Raw genomic sequence first — 19,902 nt, 5'->3', positions numbered from 1 at the left:
GTCTGTCTGTCCGTCTGTCTGTCTGTCTGAGCTAGCATTAGCATGCCGTGTTCAGATCTTAGTGAAGGCACTTTGTAAATGTTCCCTGTCTCTCTTACAGAAATCTCACTAATCAGCTCAATGTAAACCTTAAAGTGAACTGAATCCCTGATGTTTCTCACTGCTTCTGGTCAGCTGTCTTAGTTATAATCTAACAGTCACATGTGTATATGATGAGGAAGGTGCTAATGTGTTACAAAACCCAACATGTATTGAATAAGTTCCAGTGCTGGACTGTGCTGAAGCTAACTGGCTAACTGTTATTAGCCTGAGCCTTTTCTTATTGGCATGGCTACAAAATACAAAAGGGAATAGAGGGAATAGCCAAGGGAATAGAGCTCTGAGTGATGGGGACTAGTTTGGTGGGTTACTTGACAGTATTTGATGGTTGTTTGGACTTGGACTTGGACTTGGACTTGAACTTGAACTTTGACTTGAACCTGCAGAATGAATAAAAATGTCCTTTTTCTTTATAATAGTGCAGGTTTTGTTCCCGTTGTACTGCTTCCCGTTCCAGCCATGTCGCCTGAGGTGTGTGTGTGTGTGTGTGTGTGTGTTTCCCCATACTGTTTTGTGTTTTTACTGCTCCAACACACTTGAACAAACTCATCAGCTAATTCCTAAATCCCTCTGAGAGTTCAAACGGCGCTTAAACATGCATTACAGGGGCACCGGAGGAGCAGGAAACACTGCCCCAGGCTACAGCACTGAATCAGCAGCTCAATAAGGTGTGTTAATGCCATGAAAATGTGAAACTGCACTGCAGTGTTTTAACCAGACACACACACACAATGTAGACAAACGCACCTTTACTCACACAACACCCAAACCTAATAACTAATAAAGCACTAGGTTTATATTCTATTAAAACATCTACAACCTGGAGATCTTGGTCAAACTCTGAAAGGTATATAGATTGGGGCTGTTTATATATATATATATATATCTCCAGTCTCTTGGTTGTATGAAATGCTTTAGAGATTTTCGCAGGTTAACAGATTTCATTTTTGAATGTTTTATCATTACCAGCTGAAAGTGCTTTACAATTTTGAGCACACAGCCCTTCTGTCTGACTCTTGGCTCATGCAGCCACATAATGTCTGAAGCCTTCAACTGTCCTCTCATTACAGCATTTAGTCTCTCTCTCTGACTGCACTGCATATCTCTGTGTGTGTGTGTGTGTGTGTGTGGAGAGTGGTGTGGAAGTCTGCCAGCTCACTCTCTCCAAACTTGGACTGAGTGCATTGCCTGGGGCTGTCGTGACCAGAGTTCTCCATGGCTGCAGACACACTCGCTGTGCCCTTTCCTGTGCACTGCAGGCACTGGCCTACTTGTGCTGCACAGACATGGACATGTCGGCTACTGCCAGACAGAACGGAACAGTGCTCTCCTTTTACAAGCTGCCGCTTTGGCCTGAGGTGCATGTACTACACCACCTGCCGTCTGCTTATATCAGCTCTGAAGTTTACCTACAGTCTGAATAGTTTGAATGGTTCGGATGCTTTGTTTAATTTGCATGTCGAGACAGCTTGTTGGAGGAGTCGTTGCGAAATAACACCTAAGGGAAGCCTTCGGAGAGGATTTTGAGACACAGTTTATTCAGGCTGCGCATTTCCGAAGGGAAAGAGACGCTGTTAGTGCTGTATGTGTTCTTTTTTTTTTTTTTTTTTTTTTTTTTTTTTTTTTTTGCTTTACAGTAAATTGTGTTGATGGAAACGAGAGCTTAGTATCGCACTGTGCTCTACTCAGGGTAAGGAGTTGCTGCAGTTTCATAATTGGGCGTAATTGTTTGTTTGCCGATGGTTGTTTAGGTGTTTTGCTGCTCAGCATTTGGTTTCACCAGTAAATGTAATGTAATAATAGACACTAGGTTTGAGTTTTTCCACTCGCCAGATCTCGAAATCGAATAGGATTAGTGCTTCCATAACAAACTACACAAAATCAACCCTGTTCCAAACGAAAGACACTTCCTCCGTTTCCCCTTTGAATCCAGACACGATTAAAGCCTATTAGATGCTCAAAACGTGCACATGCTTTCATACTGAATGCTGAAGAACCTCCAACATGCGATTCCTGTAAAACAAGAATGACTAATATACCGTCCTCTACAATACTCAGCAACACTTTTACTCAGAAAATGTATTTAGAAATCTTTCAAAAACGTCTCCAAAGAAAAAAGGTATATTCTTGCTGAACGTTAAGCTGAAAGATGTTGTATATCTGCTGCTGTTGACACTGTTGAGAAGTTGTAAGATTTTGCTGTTGTAATACAGTAATGAATTTTTACCTACCTTGAGCTTGTCATGAAAATCATGACATGACGTGTCATTAAAAGAAAAAGAAAGACAGACTGACAAAAAAAAGAAACAAAGAGTTTATGTAGCACCAGAATGCACGGCATTAACTTAAAACTTACGGCCTCTAGCGTGTAGAGTTCTAGTTCTTTTCTATTTGTTACAGGATGAGCTTGATTTTTTTTTTTTTTCTCTTTCCCTGTCTCTCATATCAAATTTTTGCTGGTGTCAGCCCAGCACTGCTCCCGGGTATCGGATCACGTAACGTAAGCGATCAACTACAAGTCAGTTATATTTATATCAGTCTGTGGAACCAGTGCTTACGTAAGAGTGCAAAGTGGCTTAGGTCAAACTGATCTCATTTGGCAGGATGCGTCACAAAATATTTAAAACACTAACCCTGTAATGTTCCATTTTGTTCAGTGTATGGTGGATTGTTAAGTGCAGATTACGTGTACGGACACTTTATCTGTCATGCCAGGTCTAGCTGGCATTCGTCTGTATTGCTGGCATACATCATGGTGCAGCTCAGGACAGTATACAAGACTAGATAAAGTGCAAATACACAACAGTGCAAGACGAGAAGTACACAACAGTAAATACACTTTCGGTGCTATGATTCGAGTCACAGCTTCAAGGTAAAGCACATTCTACAGATTAACTTTAAATGACACAGACTTTACTCGAAGTGTACTAATGTGACACCGAACGCGGAAAACCGCATTAACCACTTCCCTGCATCTCGGTCGTGAATGTAATGTTTCCTGTGTGTGTTGGCTTGTGTTTCCTGCTGCTGATGGTGAAATATTCCACATTTTTCTACAGAGGTTCGAGTTGTGCGTTACACGTGATGTTGATTCGTTAAACTCGCTCAAATGTTCAGGATTAGTTTTAAATCTTGACTCGTATTGAACTGCACAGCTTACCTACAGAGCAACGGTAAAAAAAAACAAAACTACACATCAACATGATGTGTAATTATCAGTCGTAATACGTGTGAACATTAATGCTTGTCCTGCAGTATGTCGAGGGAATGCTTCTTACAGCCTCTTAAAACCTTGTGGGATTTCACGCACATTGTCTCCCGAGCTGCTCTGTGGGGTTAAAGGTCAAGAGCAGGCCACCAGATCTTGAATGCTCATCTGTCTGGCTGCATTTAGGACACAATGGTGTGAATGCTTAAGTAGTCCAGCGTGAGTAGCAGTGTCGCTGTGCGTCATTTCCATCTGCGGTGTTCCAGCGCTGCTGGGACTTGTCTCTCGTGATGTTCGAGGCGCTACGGAATGCACAGGAAGCTGGAGAAGTGCGGCGTTTTTTTTTTTGGTTTTTTTTTCCCAGGCAGTGACCTAAGCTTGGAAATCAGGGCTTTTTAAAGGTGACCTGATTAGGTCTTGTTCCACCTGGACTTCATTAGGTAAAAGTGCACGATGACAGAACAGACAAAACATACAACTGCCTACACTTTATGACACAAGATACTTTATTAAAGAAGATCATTTTTCATGATTGTGTGTTCGAGTGCATTGCATCTGCTTTTCTCTTTTGAGATGCTGCTTGTTGTAGTGTTGCCAGTTTCATTTTGTCTCTAGGTTAGGCAGCATTTTACACCAACTCCAGTGACTTTATAATGAACAGATGGTAGTGACTGTCCTATACCCAGTACAGCTCTCTAGCTCAAATCACTGCTGCTGCTTACAGGAGCTGAGGGAGAGCAGCTCTGTTGACTCGCCACCATTGTAAAAGTTAAAGGAAAGCTTGACTGACTTATGCTTACACAGGCTTGAGTTCCTACCAGTCCACTGGTCACCATTTCTCCCAACAACCAGTCCACTGGTCACCATTTCTCCCAACAACCAGTCCACTGGTCACCATTTCTCCCAACAACCAGTCACTGGTCACCAAAAACTGGTCTATCAAATATTTTGACAGTATTTTTGATAGAATTTATAGTGCTTTCTAAATACATAAATAGTTAGCTTGTAGTGACGTGTACAGAGACTACTTCTTTCTAATACTTTCCATTCCAATCTAAAACTGGTTTCTTCTTGTAACATTTCAGTGAAGACGTATAACATTTTTAATTGCAGGCATTAGCTTCTTCCCTCTGGCTTGTTGCTGTAAAGAAAGAGTGTGTGGTGAGCGCATAGCCGTGAGGAGACGATCATGTGCCGCCAGGTTAAGGCGCCTTTTTTTGTGGTGGCATCTGACTGATACGAGCGTGGCTTTGAGCCAAGTGTAACAGTGTACTGTGATGGCACGTGGAACACGGTGTCAGAAATATGATCGATCTGCTGTGGGGTGAACAGACTCGCAAAGGTTAGTTGCACATCACCGTCACTGTCTCCATAAAACGTGCCATAAAAGACTCTGCGGCTGAATGAGTCACTGTCGCGTGTTTGACTTCTGATTCATATTCTCTTTGCATGCTCACACACGCTACCTGTCTGTCCACAGCTGTTGGTTATTTAGTCTGCGGTGGCAGATGACTGAATAGATAAGCATGATGGGGTTTATGGCTCAGCTACCTTGTGGCGCTTTCTAGCAATTTTACAAGAGGAAAGCTTTTTTTTTTGTTTTTTGTTTTGGAGTGGATTGGGAGGTTGTGATTATATTGAGCCTTATGTTGACGGCTTGATATTTGAGACACAGCCCATAGTGCAGATTAGCTTCCCGTCTATACACTTGGCATGAGTGGGTGCTCTGCTGAGACGGCTGGCCACTCCCGACCGGAACACTCGCTGCTAATAGGGAGGAGCTTCCTGTCCCACAGAGATCCATCTGTCTGTCTGACATCGTATGCCAAGCCACCTGTCTTGTTGCCTGGAATGTCATCACACCATGGGTGCACAAAATGTCAGGGGGATTCTGCGAGAGGCCTCCCGGTACATCTCGCCTCTTTATTACCTGACTACTGAACCCACCCTCGGATACTGACGTTGCTGATTTTCTGAATTCGGTTGGAATCAAGGAAATGAAAGCGCGCACTCTTTCAAAGAATACAAACACAAGCTGAAGTGGAAAATATGCAAATTCACAATGTGGGTATGAAGCTGGTATCAGCACCTTTGGGAGTCTGGTGGCGAAATCCAGGGCGTGTGTGTTTTTGCCTTAACAGTTGCGTTGTAAGTTGATCATTTAATTTGAAGCTGGTTTACCAGTGTGAAACACAAGATCTTAATCTTCTAGGTCTTCTCTTATCTACCGATCGTCATGGCGACTGAGAGAGGCAGTCCATATGGCAGAGTAGGGATAAGGCCCCTATTCCTGCTCCTTCATACGCTGACAGATGGAGACTCACTGTGCCCTGAACAGGGTTCTAATCCTAATCCTGGCAGCGTTGGAGCCGAGGCACCCTTAGACCGTGCTCTTGCTCTGAACTGTACAGGATTACAGCATCGTATGTTTCAGTGTTAATGAACATCCTGTCCATCGTGTCATCGCCGTACGTACAGACAGGCCTGGGTCCACCCTGCAAATCTGCAGCTAGTCAGCACAACAACAGTTTGTACCATTTCCCAGTTACATCTAAGTAGTATTTTATTTCATAATTTATACCACAGCACTGTTGAAATTTCAAATCTGATTAGTCAGAAGGTTGATTAACACTTTTTACCAGTACACTGGCGTTCCCTTTCTGCCGGTGGAACGGACGACCTCTTTTGTAAGTCTGATGTAAAAATAGTCGCTGCATTGTTGGCTTTCAGTGTAAGGTTTCTACATCTGTTGTTATAACCTTACATTGAATTTTAGTGGTTAACTGAAACATTTTAGATGCTTATGAACAAGCACTTGGGGCAGCTCACAGAGCAGAAATAGGTTTGATATCAACATGTCCTTTGAAACATTTGTGTTGGAAAAGGAAACTGATCATTTTGGGGCTGTTTTTTTTAACTTGTTTGTGAAATGTTGCCCCTAGCCAGGTAGAAACAGAAATACCATAAAGTCTTCTGTGTTCAGTCATTAAACACCATTGTGGAGTTTGACATGATATGGAATTCAAACCTGAACAACACGCACACAACAAAACCAGGCAGAAATTCAGTTTCTCCTCTGGTTAGATTTTAACGTTCTACTGTATAACAGCATGACGTGGGACTGTAGCGGCATCTGTAATTCAAATGACAGTTTCTGCTCACGATCTTCATCTCATATGTTCTACTTTCTGCCTGAAAAGCGTGAGGAAATTCAGCTTGAGGATAAACTTTGTTTTAACTAGCAAGCAGTCAAGACAATAGCAGATATGCAGACGTTTTTTATGAGGATTTAGTGTCAGTGTTCAGTTTAAATTTTCTACCAGAGGTGAGACTTCAGGACAGAGAATGTTTCTGGTAACATGACAAGCTGAGTTCTTTTTTTTTTCCTCCATTAATTCGAGAAGAAAATGAGAAGTTGGTGAGAAGTGTATAGCTGCTATAGAATATAATAATAGTTGCTGTGGATTTAATAACTACACTCATCACATGCAGTTATAGGAAAGTAATCAACTTCTGACTGGTAGCTTTGTGTCAAGCGGAAAGGTTCCTGTAAACACTCTCGTTCCTGTAACGCTATGCTGCATTGTGGTTTATTCCTTATTCCTACTTACTAGCCTGGGGTTTCAATATAATCAGTCATCTTAATAATGGAAATGCTGAGCTGCACTACAGGCTTTCGTGATTAGTGGTAAGGATATGCGCTTAAAAACATTTCGTTTACTATTCTAATGATTTAAGACTTTCTGTAATATTCAAGTGTAATGAATATTCTGAATGGTTTAGACCGTCGCATATGAGACCGATTCGTTATGTACAACGCGTTTCACACCCGCTAAACAACACTGGCATCACTTCTCAGTGTTCCTTGTGTCAAATCCATTTTTGAAATGTTTGGACGAGTTTCCTCATAATAGTCATAAGACTTTTTATAAGACGTCATCAAATTTAGATGCCATTTGGGAAATCTATCTACTTTTCAGTAATCTGACTGTATTCTGTGTTTTTTTTACCAGAAGAGAAACAACAAAAGCAATTCATTTATCTGCACATAGATGGAAAAGAATAAAGGAACCCATTTTAGTTTCTTAAAACACAAAATGCTGGTTTAAAATATAAAAGTGGAGGCAGACATGTTCCCAATCACCGATACCCTTACAACGTTTACGACAAGATTCATGTCATGTAAAAATTCTTCCTCTCCTCTTCCTCTCATGATGTTAAATAACCTTTTCTCACCAGCAGAGGTTTTATCTGAACGCTCAGCAGACCTAGTAATAAGACCCAGTATCTTCAACCCACATCCCTGTTTCCGGGATGATCTGGTATTCTAATTTATTTATTTATTTATTTATTTATTTATTTTAAAAATATATATTTTAAACAAAACATCATTGATTATGCTGATCTTCATTTAAAGATGTTTCTAATGACTGAGATTGAATGATGTAGATAGAGTGTGATGAATATTCGTATAGTATTAACATAAACCAGTTACACTGAAATCTCATGATGTTGGCACTGATTGTGAAAACACCAGGGTCATGGGTTTGATTCTCAGCTCTGTGTTAGACTTTATTCAGGGTTTTGAATGTACACGCTCAGTTAATGCTAGAGGTACAAAAACTAATTTATGTTAATGTTACTAATTTTTTTCCCAGCATTGTCCAGTTTCTAGGTCATGACAGCAGCTCTCTTAAGTAGACTGTGTCTAGACTATCTCTAGTCTCATCACAAAATCACCTTCAGTCCACGTGGAGTCGTATTTATGACGTTATCGAAAGCTGGATAAACCAGTCGCGCTTTAAAGTTAGAGTTCACTTGGAAGCAGAAGGAGACGCTCGCAGACCGGTCGTTTTAGTCCACACCCGAGAACGCTCACTGCTTTCTCATGAACATAAACCAAGTGCAGCAGAGGGAAAACACTCCAGTGTTTCAGACAAACAGATTAAAAGCTCCCTTAGCTAAGTGAGTAGCTCTGTCTCTGCTGTTAGTCTACTATATGCTCTGCAGAGCTACCAAAAAAAAAGATATATTTTAGAATTTGATTACTTATGGGGGGCACGGTGGCTTAGTGGTTAGCACGTTCGCCTCACACCTCCAGGGTCGGGGTTCGATTCCCGCCTCCGCCTTGTGTGTGTGGAGTTTGCATGTTCTCCCTGTGCCTCGGGGGTTTCCTCCGGGGACTCCGGTTTCCTCCCCCGGTCCAAAGACATGCATGGTAGGTTGATTGACAACTCTGGAAAATTGTCCCTAGTGTGTGATTGCGTGAGTGAATGAGTGTGTGTGTGCCCGCCCTGCGATGGGTTGGCACTCTGTCCAGGGTGTATCCTGCCTTGATGCCCGATGACGCCTGAGATAGGCACAGGCTCCCCGTGACCCGAGGTAGTTCGGATAAGCGGTAGAAGATGAATGAATGAATGAATGAATGATTACTTATGTGAATTAATTGACATTGTCTGAAACGTACTTTGTACATGATGGAAAAACTTTGTCAAACTGTGAGGCACAACTTAACCACTTTTTAATTACAAGTAATGAACTGGATAAGGAATTGATTTGAAATAAAAGCACAAGCCCCTTGAAATTTGTGGGTTTCTTTACAGCTGTGTTAATTGTGTTGGGCATGAGGTTGTGTGTGCTTTACTGATGCTTCCCCTTGATGCTTCGTTCTGGTATTCAATCATCAAATAATCATTGATTATTCGGGCTAATTATTGCAGATTTATTATTTTGTGCTTCATTGTGAGGGTTTTAATAGTTGAGTCTGCGTGGAACATCTGTGCACACCTGGCTGAACCTTTCATTTACTAAATTGCATGAAACGTTACTCAGACTACGTTGGCACACCTCCTCTCGGGTTTCCTCCTCATGTTCGCAGACATGTGTTGTAGGGTGATTGGCATCTCTACGTTGTGTGTGTGTGTGTGTGTGGGCAAACCCATCCAGGGTGTCCACCACCTTGCGCCCCGAGTGAGTCCCCTGGAATAGAGTCCAGGCTCCCCACAACCCTGTGAAGATGGATGGATGACTAATGAAGCCGTCTCCTTCTGTTGTTTATAGCTTTTTAAGGCTTTACAACCCACATGCAAACCAGTTTAATTAACAAATACGTACTGATAAGATTAGACAGTGTTACTATCAGCGTGTACTGTGTAGTGCAACACAAGTCCACCAGCCACAACACAGCTTTCATGTCCAGTCCCTAATTTATTATTATTTCTCATTTGTTTAATTGGTATATCTGTTTAGGTGACATCAAAGAAAAATAATCACTTCACAGACAAAACAAGTTGCAGTGTTGTCTGGAGTGAAAACAACGTAACAACAGCACCAAGCTCTCTTCAGTCCGGCGCTTGTCGTTTAATATTCTCAGATTCTCAGTACGTCAGATCGACCTCTTATCTCGTCTCATCCAGTTTCCGGTTCAACACTTTGAGGTTCTAGGTTTAAAGGCTTTAAGTAAAAATATACACAGATCTTTTAAATGTTTAAATGTTAGAATTTTTCTGTTTAAATTCATTAAATGAGAGGAAGTTATCAGATTTTGGTTTTGAAAGGAACATGTAGAAGAAGGTTTTATTATTGTTACGTATACACCACGGCACAGCGACACTCTTTCTTCACGTATCCCAACTTTTTGTAATTGGGGTCGATCATTGTAATGTGAAGAATCTCCAAGAACTTGGTGCTGGTGGCCAAAAAAGTGCAAGCGATACACAGTGCATTGTAGCATTGACATCACATTATAAATCTGGGGCACAGAGACTTATCAAGTTTTCCTCATACCTCTGGAGGATGGGCAGAGTTTGCATGCTGTCCCTGTGCTTCAAGGAGTTTCCTCTTGGTCCAGTTTCCTCCACCATCCCTAAGACACGTCTTGTAGGCTGATTGGCATCTCTGATTGTGTGTGTGATTGTGTCCTGTGATGTTTGGCACCCCATCCAGAGGTGTCCAGAGTGTCCTCCGCCTTGTGCACCGAGTCCCCTGGGATAGACTTCAGGCTTCCTGTCACCTGTGTAATACAAGAGCTTCAGAAAATGGAAGAGCATCATTAATAACATGAGAGAAGTTTATTTCCAGTTCTTCTATCTTCAGCGTGCTATTGTTGTGCTTGCATTTTTTTTTTCCACAGAACCCAAATAAATCTGTTGTTTTTACCTCTGACTCAAATGGCTTTTAACTTGTTTGTTCTCAGCGATGACGTCAGCTGATTAATGCGTCCTCAGTCCTGGTCTCGGTCCGAAATGTGGCCACTGCAGCACTCCGCCTCCTCCTGTCTCTGTCTCTGTCGCAGTGTGCAGCGCAGACTGCTTTTGACAACATCTCGGTGCAAGGACACAGTAAACACCTCAACTTTGTGAGGCTTAGCACCATCCTGACTAGTTATCACTTCATGCGCAGTCGTGCCTATTGGCTAGTTGGGGCAGGCGACAGAAGGGAGAATTAAATCAGTAGCAAGTATTACCTTTCTACTCACTATAATAATTGCCATGTGGCATCAGGAGTGCTGCAATGCAGCAGCGTTCTCACCCTGTTGTGCGTGAGATCAGACAGGATTAAAATGGGTCTGGATGAATGAGAAATTGCCTGTAGTCTGTGCAGCATCTGCCGGGCCAGGCGTTTCTGGATGAATGTGAACAGAACTTTGCAATTGGCTGTAAAATCTGCAGCCGCGTTGTAACTTTCCAACTTTCTATTGGCTCAGTATACTTTCGCGACGGAAAATCCACCAGTAAGCTATGCGCATGTCTTGTACGCTTGTCTTCGGTGCTGCCTGTGACTTAAAATTGCGCTTCAGTTGTAAGGCCACTTTGCCTCGTGAGGTCATGTGTGCTAGGGCTCACCTCGGTGACCTCGTCTATTCTGACTGTCAAGCAGCAAAGGTCTGGCCGTCTAGACACTGTGGGGAAGCATCTTGATGAGCTTCTCATTGATTTGTCTGGAGCTTTAGCAGCTGGTTTGAGACGATAGTGGGGGAAAAAAAGCAACGTGTGAGACAGAGAGAGAGAGAGAGAAAGAGAATAGGCTGTGCTTAGGAGGACTGTGATCCTCCCTGATAACCACAAAGTGTTTTTCCTTTTTTTTGTAATGTAATGAATCTACCAGTAATTGATCCTGTGCCAAACAATTTAGCGTAATCTCTGAGCCTTTCATCACACCCTATTATTCAAATATGGAATATGTAAAATAAGAGGTTGGGTGTGGTGAGGGCTGACAACTGCGGTGTGTTGTGTGTATGAAATTGTAGCGTGAGCGTCAGTGGTCTAGTCTGAGAGAACTGACAGGAAGTGGACTGATATTGTACACATCCTTTTTTGCTGATAAACTCCAACCAGAGGTATCATTTGTAGAGAGTCTTCTGAATGGCAGTTTGAATGAGTGCTATATTTTCTTATAACGCCACTTTCAGAGCGCAGACTCACACATTATGCAGTTTGACTGAAGGATCAACAAGAGTGTGAGTAGCATGAACCTTGCGCGTTCGCCACACGACAAACATCTGACGACAGATCCGTTGGAAAACAGGCACTGAACTGACGGCAGAAAAGAGCAGAGTAATCAGGGTGCCGGCTGGAAGCAGCAGACTGGAACAGTGTTTCTGATGTCATCACGAGGCAGAAACAGGGCGCAGGCCATTTACTAAACATGTTCCACTCTGAGAGCGTCTGTGCTTCGGCCTCACCCACAAATGGATGCTGACTGTTAAAGGAATGCATCCAAACTCAGTTATACTCAAACACACTACTCCCCCACCCAAACTCATGATTTGTCTGTAATAATGAGCACTATTACATTAAGCTGGAGGTTGGAGGTTCATCATATCTGGCAGAAATCTTCGTAGCCTTCAGTTTTTTTTTTTTCCTGTTGTTTTTACTGTTTGGATTTGGGTTGGGTGAAAGTGCCTGTCGTTGGCACTGAACCCAAAGAAGCTCACTTGTGCATGTCTCCTAGCAAGTGAAGGATATGAAGGGAGTGTAAAAAAAAAAAAATTTTTTCTCTTTCTGCAAGTAGGGGATTGTGCTCGGCAGGGTGCCTTCTTCATATTCTCTCTCTCTTCTATTTTCCTGCTGGTGTTCTTTGTTCTCTCTCCAGTCTGACAGTCAGTCACGCCTCACCAAATCACCAGGACTCTCGGGCTTTCGCCGCTCTCTGCTGCTGACCCACCTGTTCCTCAGCACACAACCACAGTGGCCTCAAATACCACTTCGCATGACAGCCTAGCAATCTAACCACAACCTCCCAGTATGCTGCTGTAAAGCCTCTCGTGTGGCTTTTTCTATTTCTTGTGCAAATGACTTACCTACTTTTAACTAGTTTTTATATATTTTTGCCTTTAGTAACTGTCTGGCCCACATCTCCCATGCTGCCAGGTAAAACATCCAAACCTGCAGAGTTCTGTACTGGATAAAACAGCATTCAGTGTAGAAATTTAAGAAGGTGTAATCAGCTAACTTTATCAATACCTCATTGACTCGTCCTCATTACAGCCAGATTGCACTCCAATTAGTTCTCATGTAACTGAGGCATCTCTATCTGATGAAAGCTTGCTTTGTTTTTGCTCGCTGATTTTCATTGACGCTTTTTTCCTCCTGCTGAAAATGCCATTAACTTGCCTACAGTCTCACCAGCACAAACAAGTAAAAAAGCAAAAACAAGAAGCACTTTCTGAGAATTTCTCGCTGCTGCCAAGCAACTGGCTCGGAGCATTCGAACGCAGTCCCAAAAGAAATTCTACACATTCAAATAGTTTACCGGTGTGTTTTTTTTTTTTTTTTTTTTTTTTTTATTTTTTTATTTATTTATTTTTCTTTATAAACTAGGCAGGTTTGAGAGCCACAGCATATCTTTTTTTCTCCTTTGTTTTTTTTTTTTTTTAAATCTGGCTGAGCTGCACATTTACAACATTCCTGCTATAACACCTATATAGAATTTCATCTAAAGTGCTACTTTTGGTAGAAATCAAAACTAAAATCTGCTTCAAGCTTGAAAAGAAAGCAGAAGAGGAAAGCGATCAAACGCAAAAGCCGCTTTCACCTCAAATCACACGCTGGTTTTCATAAGCGAGACTGATAACATGATGCACGCCATCAAAGAACCAAAGAATGCAGGCAAACATCAACTACTGAGTGAATGAGTGAAGGTTATTCAGAAAGTGCAATAATAACTGCCACTGTTCACATTTGCCTGCATGTTAATAGGTCATTTGTGTCGATTTGAGGGAAATTATCTAAATGTTAGAAAGATTTTTTCCCCTTTGGGTGATTTTTATTTTCCCTTTTTGAGCGAAAGGATTACAAAGAAATAAACATGCCTCTGTCTTTTGGAGTATGTAGAGTGGTGCGTATGTTCAAGCTAATATTTATTAAATAGATAGATAGATAGATAGATAGATAGATAGATAGATAGATAGATAAATAAATAGCAATATTGGAACAAATTTTAATGAAAATTTGCAAAAATCTTAATTTAAGCGGAAACTACTGTGTGTGTGTGTGTGTGTGTGTGTGTGTGTGTGTGTATATATATATATATATAAAATTGAACGTATAGAATTATATAAATATAATTTGTATTTGTTTATTTAGTTTTCCTTCATTATTGTCCAGATTTTCTTCCAAATTCCCAGCTTTCCCTGTCTGCATCTTATCGAGCTGCTGCACACGCTCACTCTGCTACCTGCCCTCTTCCACATGCAGCAGCTCGCCGATGCTCGTGATTGGCTGGAGTCGCAGTGATTGACAGGAGAAAGAATGCCCTTCCTTTCCGAGAGCACGGCTGACTTTTGCTCACTCGAACTCACGGTCTCTGATAGCTGTGCTGTCGTCAGCATCCAAACTCACCGTCTGCAGACAACAGAGCGTAAGCTTTTCTAATGCAGCCGTCATTGTTGTTGATGGTCTTTTGGTGGAACATCAGTGAATTAAAACTTTTTACCAGCACGCTGGTTGAAACCTGAAATTTTCGCTCAGTATAAACAGATGGGTAATTGAATTAGGTCTGATATAAAGAGTCAGAACACTGTTGGTTTTCAGGGTGTTGGGATAACCTGAACTTTAGTGGACGAATGGAACACCTTCATATTTAGTGGCGTATAAACAAACACCTGGGGCGTCTCAGGGAGCAGAAACGGGACTGATAATACGTTTCACTTTACACAGACAATCATTTGTGAGGGGAAAAAACTTTTCAATGCATGTTTATTAGGCAAAGTGAAAACACTCACTCATTTTCTACCGCTTTATCCGAACTACCTCGGGTCACGGGGAGCCTGTGCCTATCTCAGGCGTCATCGGGCATCAAGGCAGGATACATCCTGGACGGAGTGCCAACCCATCACAGGGCACACACACACACCCTCATTCACTCACGCAATCACACACTATGGACAATTTTCCAGAGATGCCAATCAACCTACCATGCATGTCTTTGGACTGGGGGAAGAAACCGGAGTACCCGGAGGAAACCCCGAGGCACGGGGAGAACATGCAAACTCCACACACACAAGGCGGAGGCGGGAATCGAACCCAACCCTGGAGGTGTGAGGCGAATGTGCTAACCACTAAGCCACCGTGCCCCCAAAGTGAAAACAGACAAACTAAAATAAAAGTGTTAAATCTAAAAAAATGTGTTTATACTTTCATCTGAGCTTCATATTAATCACCACTGTGGAGAGTGACATGAACCTAGACACAACAAAACAGGAAAAAAAACAGAGGTCCATTTTTTTGACCTCTAATAAAGAGTTAAAAAAAACCCACGAGTCTAATAAATAGGAAACGTTACTGTACACTTTTAACTTATGTTCCTGGATCATGTTTGTACTGATCCAGTCTGTGGAGATTATTTACAGTTAGAGACTCCCTGATTACATAACCCTCGTCACTGCTCCAGCGGCTGTTTGCGCCTACAGGAGTTGATCTCTGATGGCATTGGGTGGAGAATGTAGACGTACTGATGAGTTTTATGGTGTAGCAAGTAGAGGGATTTCTTTTCAACTGTAGTGAAAGAAAAACTCAAGTACAAGCAGAGATCTCTTTCTCTGACGTTCTTGAATAGTAAAAGTACGCCGTTCTTTTCCAACTCTGCCTTTAAATAACGATGAGCAGGTTCATTTAATTCAATTCACTTCAGTTTTGTTTGATTTTTTTTCTATTGCACTCTTACAGATGGCCATTGTCACAAAGCAGGAATCTGTAAACTATAGATTATTTATTGTAACTTATCTATAACGAACAAGCCAGAGGTGACAGTGTTGAGGAAAAAACTCTGAGAAGAGACACAGACTGAAAAGGGAAGCCATGCTCATCTGGGTGACACTAGAGAGTGTAGTTATAAACCATTTCCCTTCTATAACTGGGTACTATATGGTCAGGAAGTGACATTTTGTGACAACGATTTGTTCTAGTTAGAACACTGTCAGCTGTTCACTGATTTTCCTGCAAAGAATACTCCTGACTGTGACATTATTATTATTATTATTATTATTATTATTCTGAGGATTAGAGTCAGATACAGTTAGAAACCTGTAGCTGTAGTCGAGCGGCAGCTTGGAGGCTGCTCTGCTCTGACATTGATTAATGAGCGACCCGCGTCTGCTTTCAGTGCAAAACAAAGATTACCCTTTCTCCTGCCATCTCAGACATCCCTCACTCCCATCCCACCCCCTCCACTCTTCTCCTCCTGCCTCTGTCTCGCTCTTTTTTCTTTTTTTCTTCTTCTTCTTTCTTTTTTTTTCTCCCTCCTCCCCCTGCTCTATCTCTCACCACCCTTCTGTCTTTCTCCCCTGACGGGCGAGCCGTCGTCTCACCTTGGCTGGCAGGCTGGCTGGTGCGATTGATTTGGAGTGCGTCTCGGTAAGGCAGCTCGGTGCAGCAGCGGCCGCATTAGCTTTAGCACGAGGAGACAGACAGACCCCCTGCTGAGATCACATTTCACATCCAGCATGACAGCGTGCCTACACACACACACACACACACACACACTCAGAGAGAATAGTGTAATCATCTTACTCAGTACACTTGCTAAGGCACAGGGCCGATAATGTGCTTTCTCTGTTCTTAGCATTTCTAAAAAAGCAGAAAGAGAATTAAGGTGTGGAGAGAGAGAGAGAGTCTGTCTGCTTCCCTAAAGGATCGTGTGGACCGATTTGCTCTTTTATTAATAACTGCAGTCTGTCTATTAACAGTATTTCAACGTATATAGTCATATAACGTTACTTTTATTTCTAAGCCCAGAAGGCAGGCGGTGCCTGTTGAGAACAGTCTGAATGTTTGATGCATGCCATCATGAAGTGGTACTACAATACTGTAATGACCGTTCAGCTCATCAAGGCCTGCAGAATATGAAGGAAAAATGCACATCTGGCAGTATTTTGATGCACGGAGCATCACGGTTTTATTTATATACATTTCTTTTTCTTTCACTTTCTCTAGTGCATCTTTTGCCATGTTATCACACACAGTGATTTTTGTTTTTAATCTCTGCAAGTCTCCAGTCGTTGTACTATGAAGTCATCAGTAGACGGTCCTACTACTGGTTGCCATGGTAATAACATTTAGCAGTGGGAGGTGCAACAAGAATTCCAAATCAGTTTTCTTGCTGCTAAAACGAAACGTTCCGGAGGGAGATTCAGAATTTGTATATAAAATTCAGCCGTGTACAGACGCATCATTTATGTCTTCACTTTCATCGGAAGTTGATGTACCAAGTCGCTGTGGAAGTTACATTCTTCTGAACTTTGTCTGGACACACCTCAGCAGATCTCAGCTCTCGTCGATGATGAATGATTTACATGCACTTTGTCACTCATGTCACATGATGTCACTGCTACATGGTGGCAGCCATGATTTATAAAAATGTCCTGATTTATTCACTTTGGTTCGTTTCAGTTCCCTGCAATCTCCACAAAGCCGTACTGATAGAAGTGCTGGTGTGATTTTAGACCTTGCTTCATATCTACCTGAGAGAGATGGAGCGACACTTTTAGGCCTTTAGTCTTTCCAGCTCTTTCACCTCGTCATCTGTTCAAACAGATCGGATTCTAACGCGTCAACATTCATGCTGTAAAGACGTCAACGGCGTCACGGTTTCGTGTCTCACACCACTAACTATAGGAGCCGAGTCTCCGTGCGGTTGTCGTATGCTCAAACCCCAGTGTCGTATGCTTGTACATGGCTCTGACCCGTTCTGATTGTTGTTAAAGAGCTGGCAGAGTGTGAGCCTGTTCTTGTCCATGCGTGCGTGGGAACATGCGCGTGTTTGACTTGGCCGTTGTGGCGCTGTTCTTTACGGCGAGGCGAGGCCAGGTCAGGTCATCTGAGGTTGCTCCTGCACGCAGCCAGAGTGTTTTCACTACGGCGCTACTTACTGAGGTTCATGTGAGGTGAGGGAACAGCAGGTCTGGACTTTTAGAGCCTTGTCGCTTGTTCAGAGCGTAAAGCTCGACACATACACACACACACACCTCATGATCAGTGTTTGGCTTGTATAAAGCCAGGTTGCGTGTTCACCTAACCTTCAGTAACAGCTTGTTGCAGCTCTTTTGTAAGTGACAGCAGTAGTTTTTTTGAATACAGTTTCGCAGCACTACTTTTAAAGGACAGCTTAGTAGTATTGCTCAAAAGCAGCAATGTCTGCTGCAACGAGGTGGATACTGCAGTGTGCGCCGCACAGTCTCATAAAAATAACTCTGTTTTTACAAACAGACTTACACAAGCTCCTCAGTTTCAGAATCAAGGTCTCACATCTTATTATCTCCTCTTCTGTTCTCTCGTATAATTTGTAGGGAGGCATCGAGATACTTACTTCTAAAAACGCTCCATCAACATCCAGCCGCATGCGTCACTGGCTGCGTCTCAATCAGCTCTTTAATTCAGTAGTCAGGGCACAGAGTAGGGAGTCGCCATCGTAAGAGCTTTTTCTCTCTCAGTCGCAAAATCCTTCCAATGCACTCAATAAAATATCCCACAATAAACCGCACAAACCAAGACGCATCGATGCTCACTATGTTTACTTACTGGAAATGATGTCATATTTTCTGAAGCAAAAAAAAACTCAGCCAAGTTTGTCTACAATGTAGATTGCTGTGGTTGTTCTAGCTCTCAAATGATCACTTACTTTGGAGATTTTTAACTTTGACATTCTTTTATGCGTACAAAAAATCTCTATTTTTATTATAAATACTTGAATATTTTATGTTTGGCTAAATTGAGATCTCAGCTGATCGAGACACACCCTATGTGACGTAGGACCAGTGGATATTGTTGCATTACTAAACAGTGACCACTAAAGCTGCATCCCAAACGATATACTACACATGTCTCAAATGGTAAACTAACTTCCTTGTAGCAAAACCCTCTTCTGCTACGTAACCAAAGCTGCGAGTTTTGAGGGCATGAAGTGTCCAACATTTCTTCAACATTGTCCTTCGTCATTTTTAGAACCCACTACTCACATTATCGATACACAACTCACAACGGTGTAGATTAGTGCATAAGTACGTGTAATGACAGTGACACATTCTGGACATATTCCACTGGAAAATATGGAAGCAAATTGTTCTCTGAGGAAAGATCCAGAGATGGAACTACAGCATCTGTTACAGTACGAGTAACCTGATGAAACATCTTAAACACAAAATATCAGCGCACAACGCTGCCTAAGGTTGCGCTAGCCAAGTGGAAAACAAGAGAATCTCTTTCTCGGATTATTGGTTTTGACAATCAGCCACTCCTGGGTCATTCGACAATGAGGGATTTGAAAAAGTTCATTCAGCTACTTCTCTTTTTTCGAAGAGAAACTAAATGTATTATGACGTATTCATGCTCACTGTAGCACTACTCAAGCTGAAGTAGCTAATATAGCTAGCCAATGTTCTTCATTCAAAATCAGCTAGCATGTGAGTGAGTGCATTTCAGGGCCAATTTTATAAACATACAGTGAAATAAAAAACTATTAATTAGGTTAGTCATGTCTATGTACTTGTTATTGACACACCCCAACAAAAAAATGGAAATTTGTCATTTTTGTAGCTGCTGAATGAACATTTTCTCTCTCTCTCTCTCTCTCTCTCTCTCTCTCTCCTCTCTCTCTCTCTCCTCTCTCTCTCTGCAGTGATGCCGTAGTGGAGCTTCCCTAGTGGGTGTATAAACGCTGTACTCTTACTGATGAGCTGGTATGCTGATTAGAGCGTTGCTCAGCCGAGCACATCCTTCTGGGAACAGCAACAACTATACACCTGACTCAAGTACCTGAATAAACTCCACCTGGATCTCTCTCTCGCTCTCAGCGTTTCTTGTACCTCTCTCTGTCTCCGGCAGCCATGATCGCCTCGCTCTGGCTGGGGGGGTAACGGTGAGTTAATTGGCGAATTGGCGTGTTGGTTGCCGTGGTGAAGTGGCGCCGTGTTCACAGCAGCAGTGTCAGCAGTGTGATGGCCTCGTGAGGTGAAGATGGCAGCGTTGTGGCTGTGTCGTCCCCAGCAGCCCCATCAGAGCGGTTAAGGAGGAAGACAACGCTCTGGGCACAGGAGCAGCATGCAGGAGGCTGACCTACCGGCCACTAATGCTTTCACAGGTGAGCTTTCACGGCCTATA

At 42.4% G+C, this 19,902-nt stretch overlaps 1 protein-coding gene across 3 annotated transcripts in view; it reads left to right on the top strand.

Annotated features, from left to right (window-relative positions):
• Positions 1-19,902, top strand: part of ldlrad4b (low density lipoprotein receptor class A domain containing 4b) — a 68,057-nt gene that overhangs the window by 741 nt on the left and 47,414 nt on the right. The window contains exons 2-3 of one of the 3 annotated variants that reach the window (XM_060870282.1): positions 706-767; positions 19,421-19,882. In XM_060870282.1, coding sequence (XP_060726265.1) covers positions 19,843-19,882 — 40 coding nt within the window. In that variant the 5' untranslated portion in view covers positions 706-767; positions 19,421-19,842. Of the gene's footprint in view, positions 1-705; positions 768-14,051; positions 14,168-19,420; positions 19,883-19,902 lie in introns of those variants that run through there. The other 2 variants (XM_060870283.1, XM_060870280.1) reach the window with 2 other exon arrangements.

Source organism: Tachysurus vachellii, chromosome 5, assembly GCF_030014155.1.
Source record: "Tachysurus vachellii isolate PV-2020 chromosome 5, HZAU_Pvac_v1, whole genome shotgun sequence".
NCBI classification, from domain to species: domain Eukaryota; kingdom Metazoa; phylum Chordata; class Actinopteri; order Siluriformes; family Bagridae; genus Tachysurus; species Tachysurus vachellii.
The sequence above is the reverse complement of the archived record's forward strand: the minus strand, read 5'-3'. Positions and strand labels throughout refer to the sequence as shown.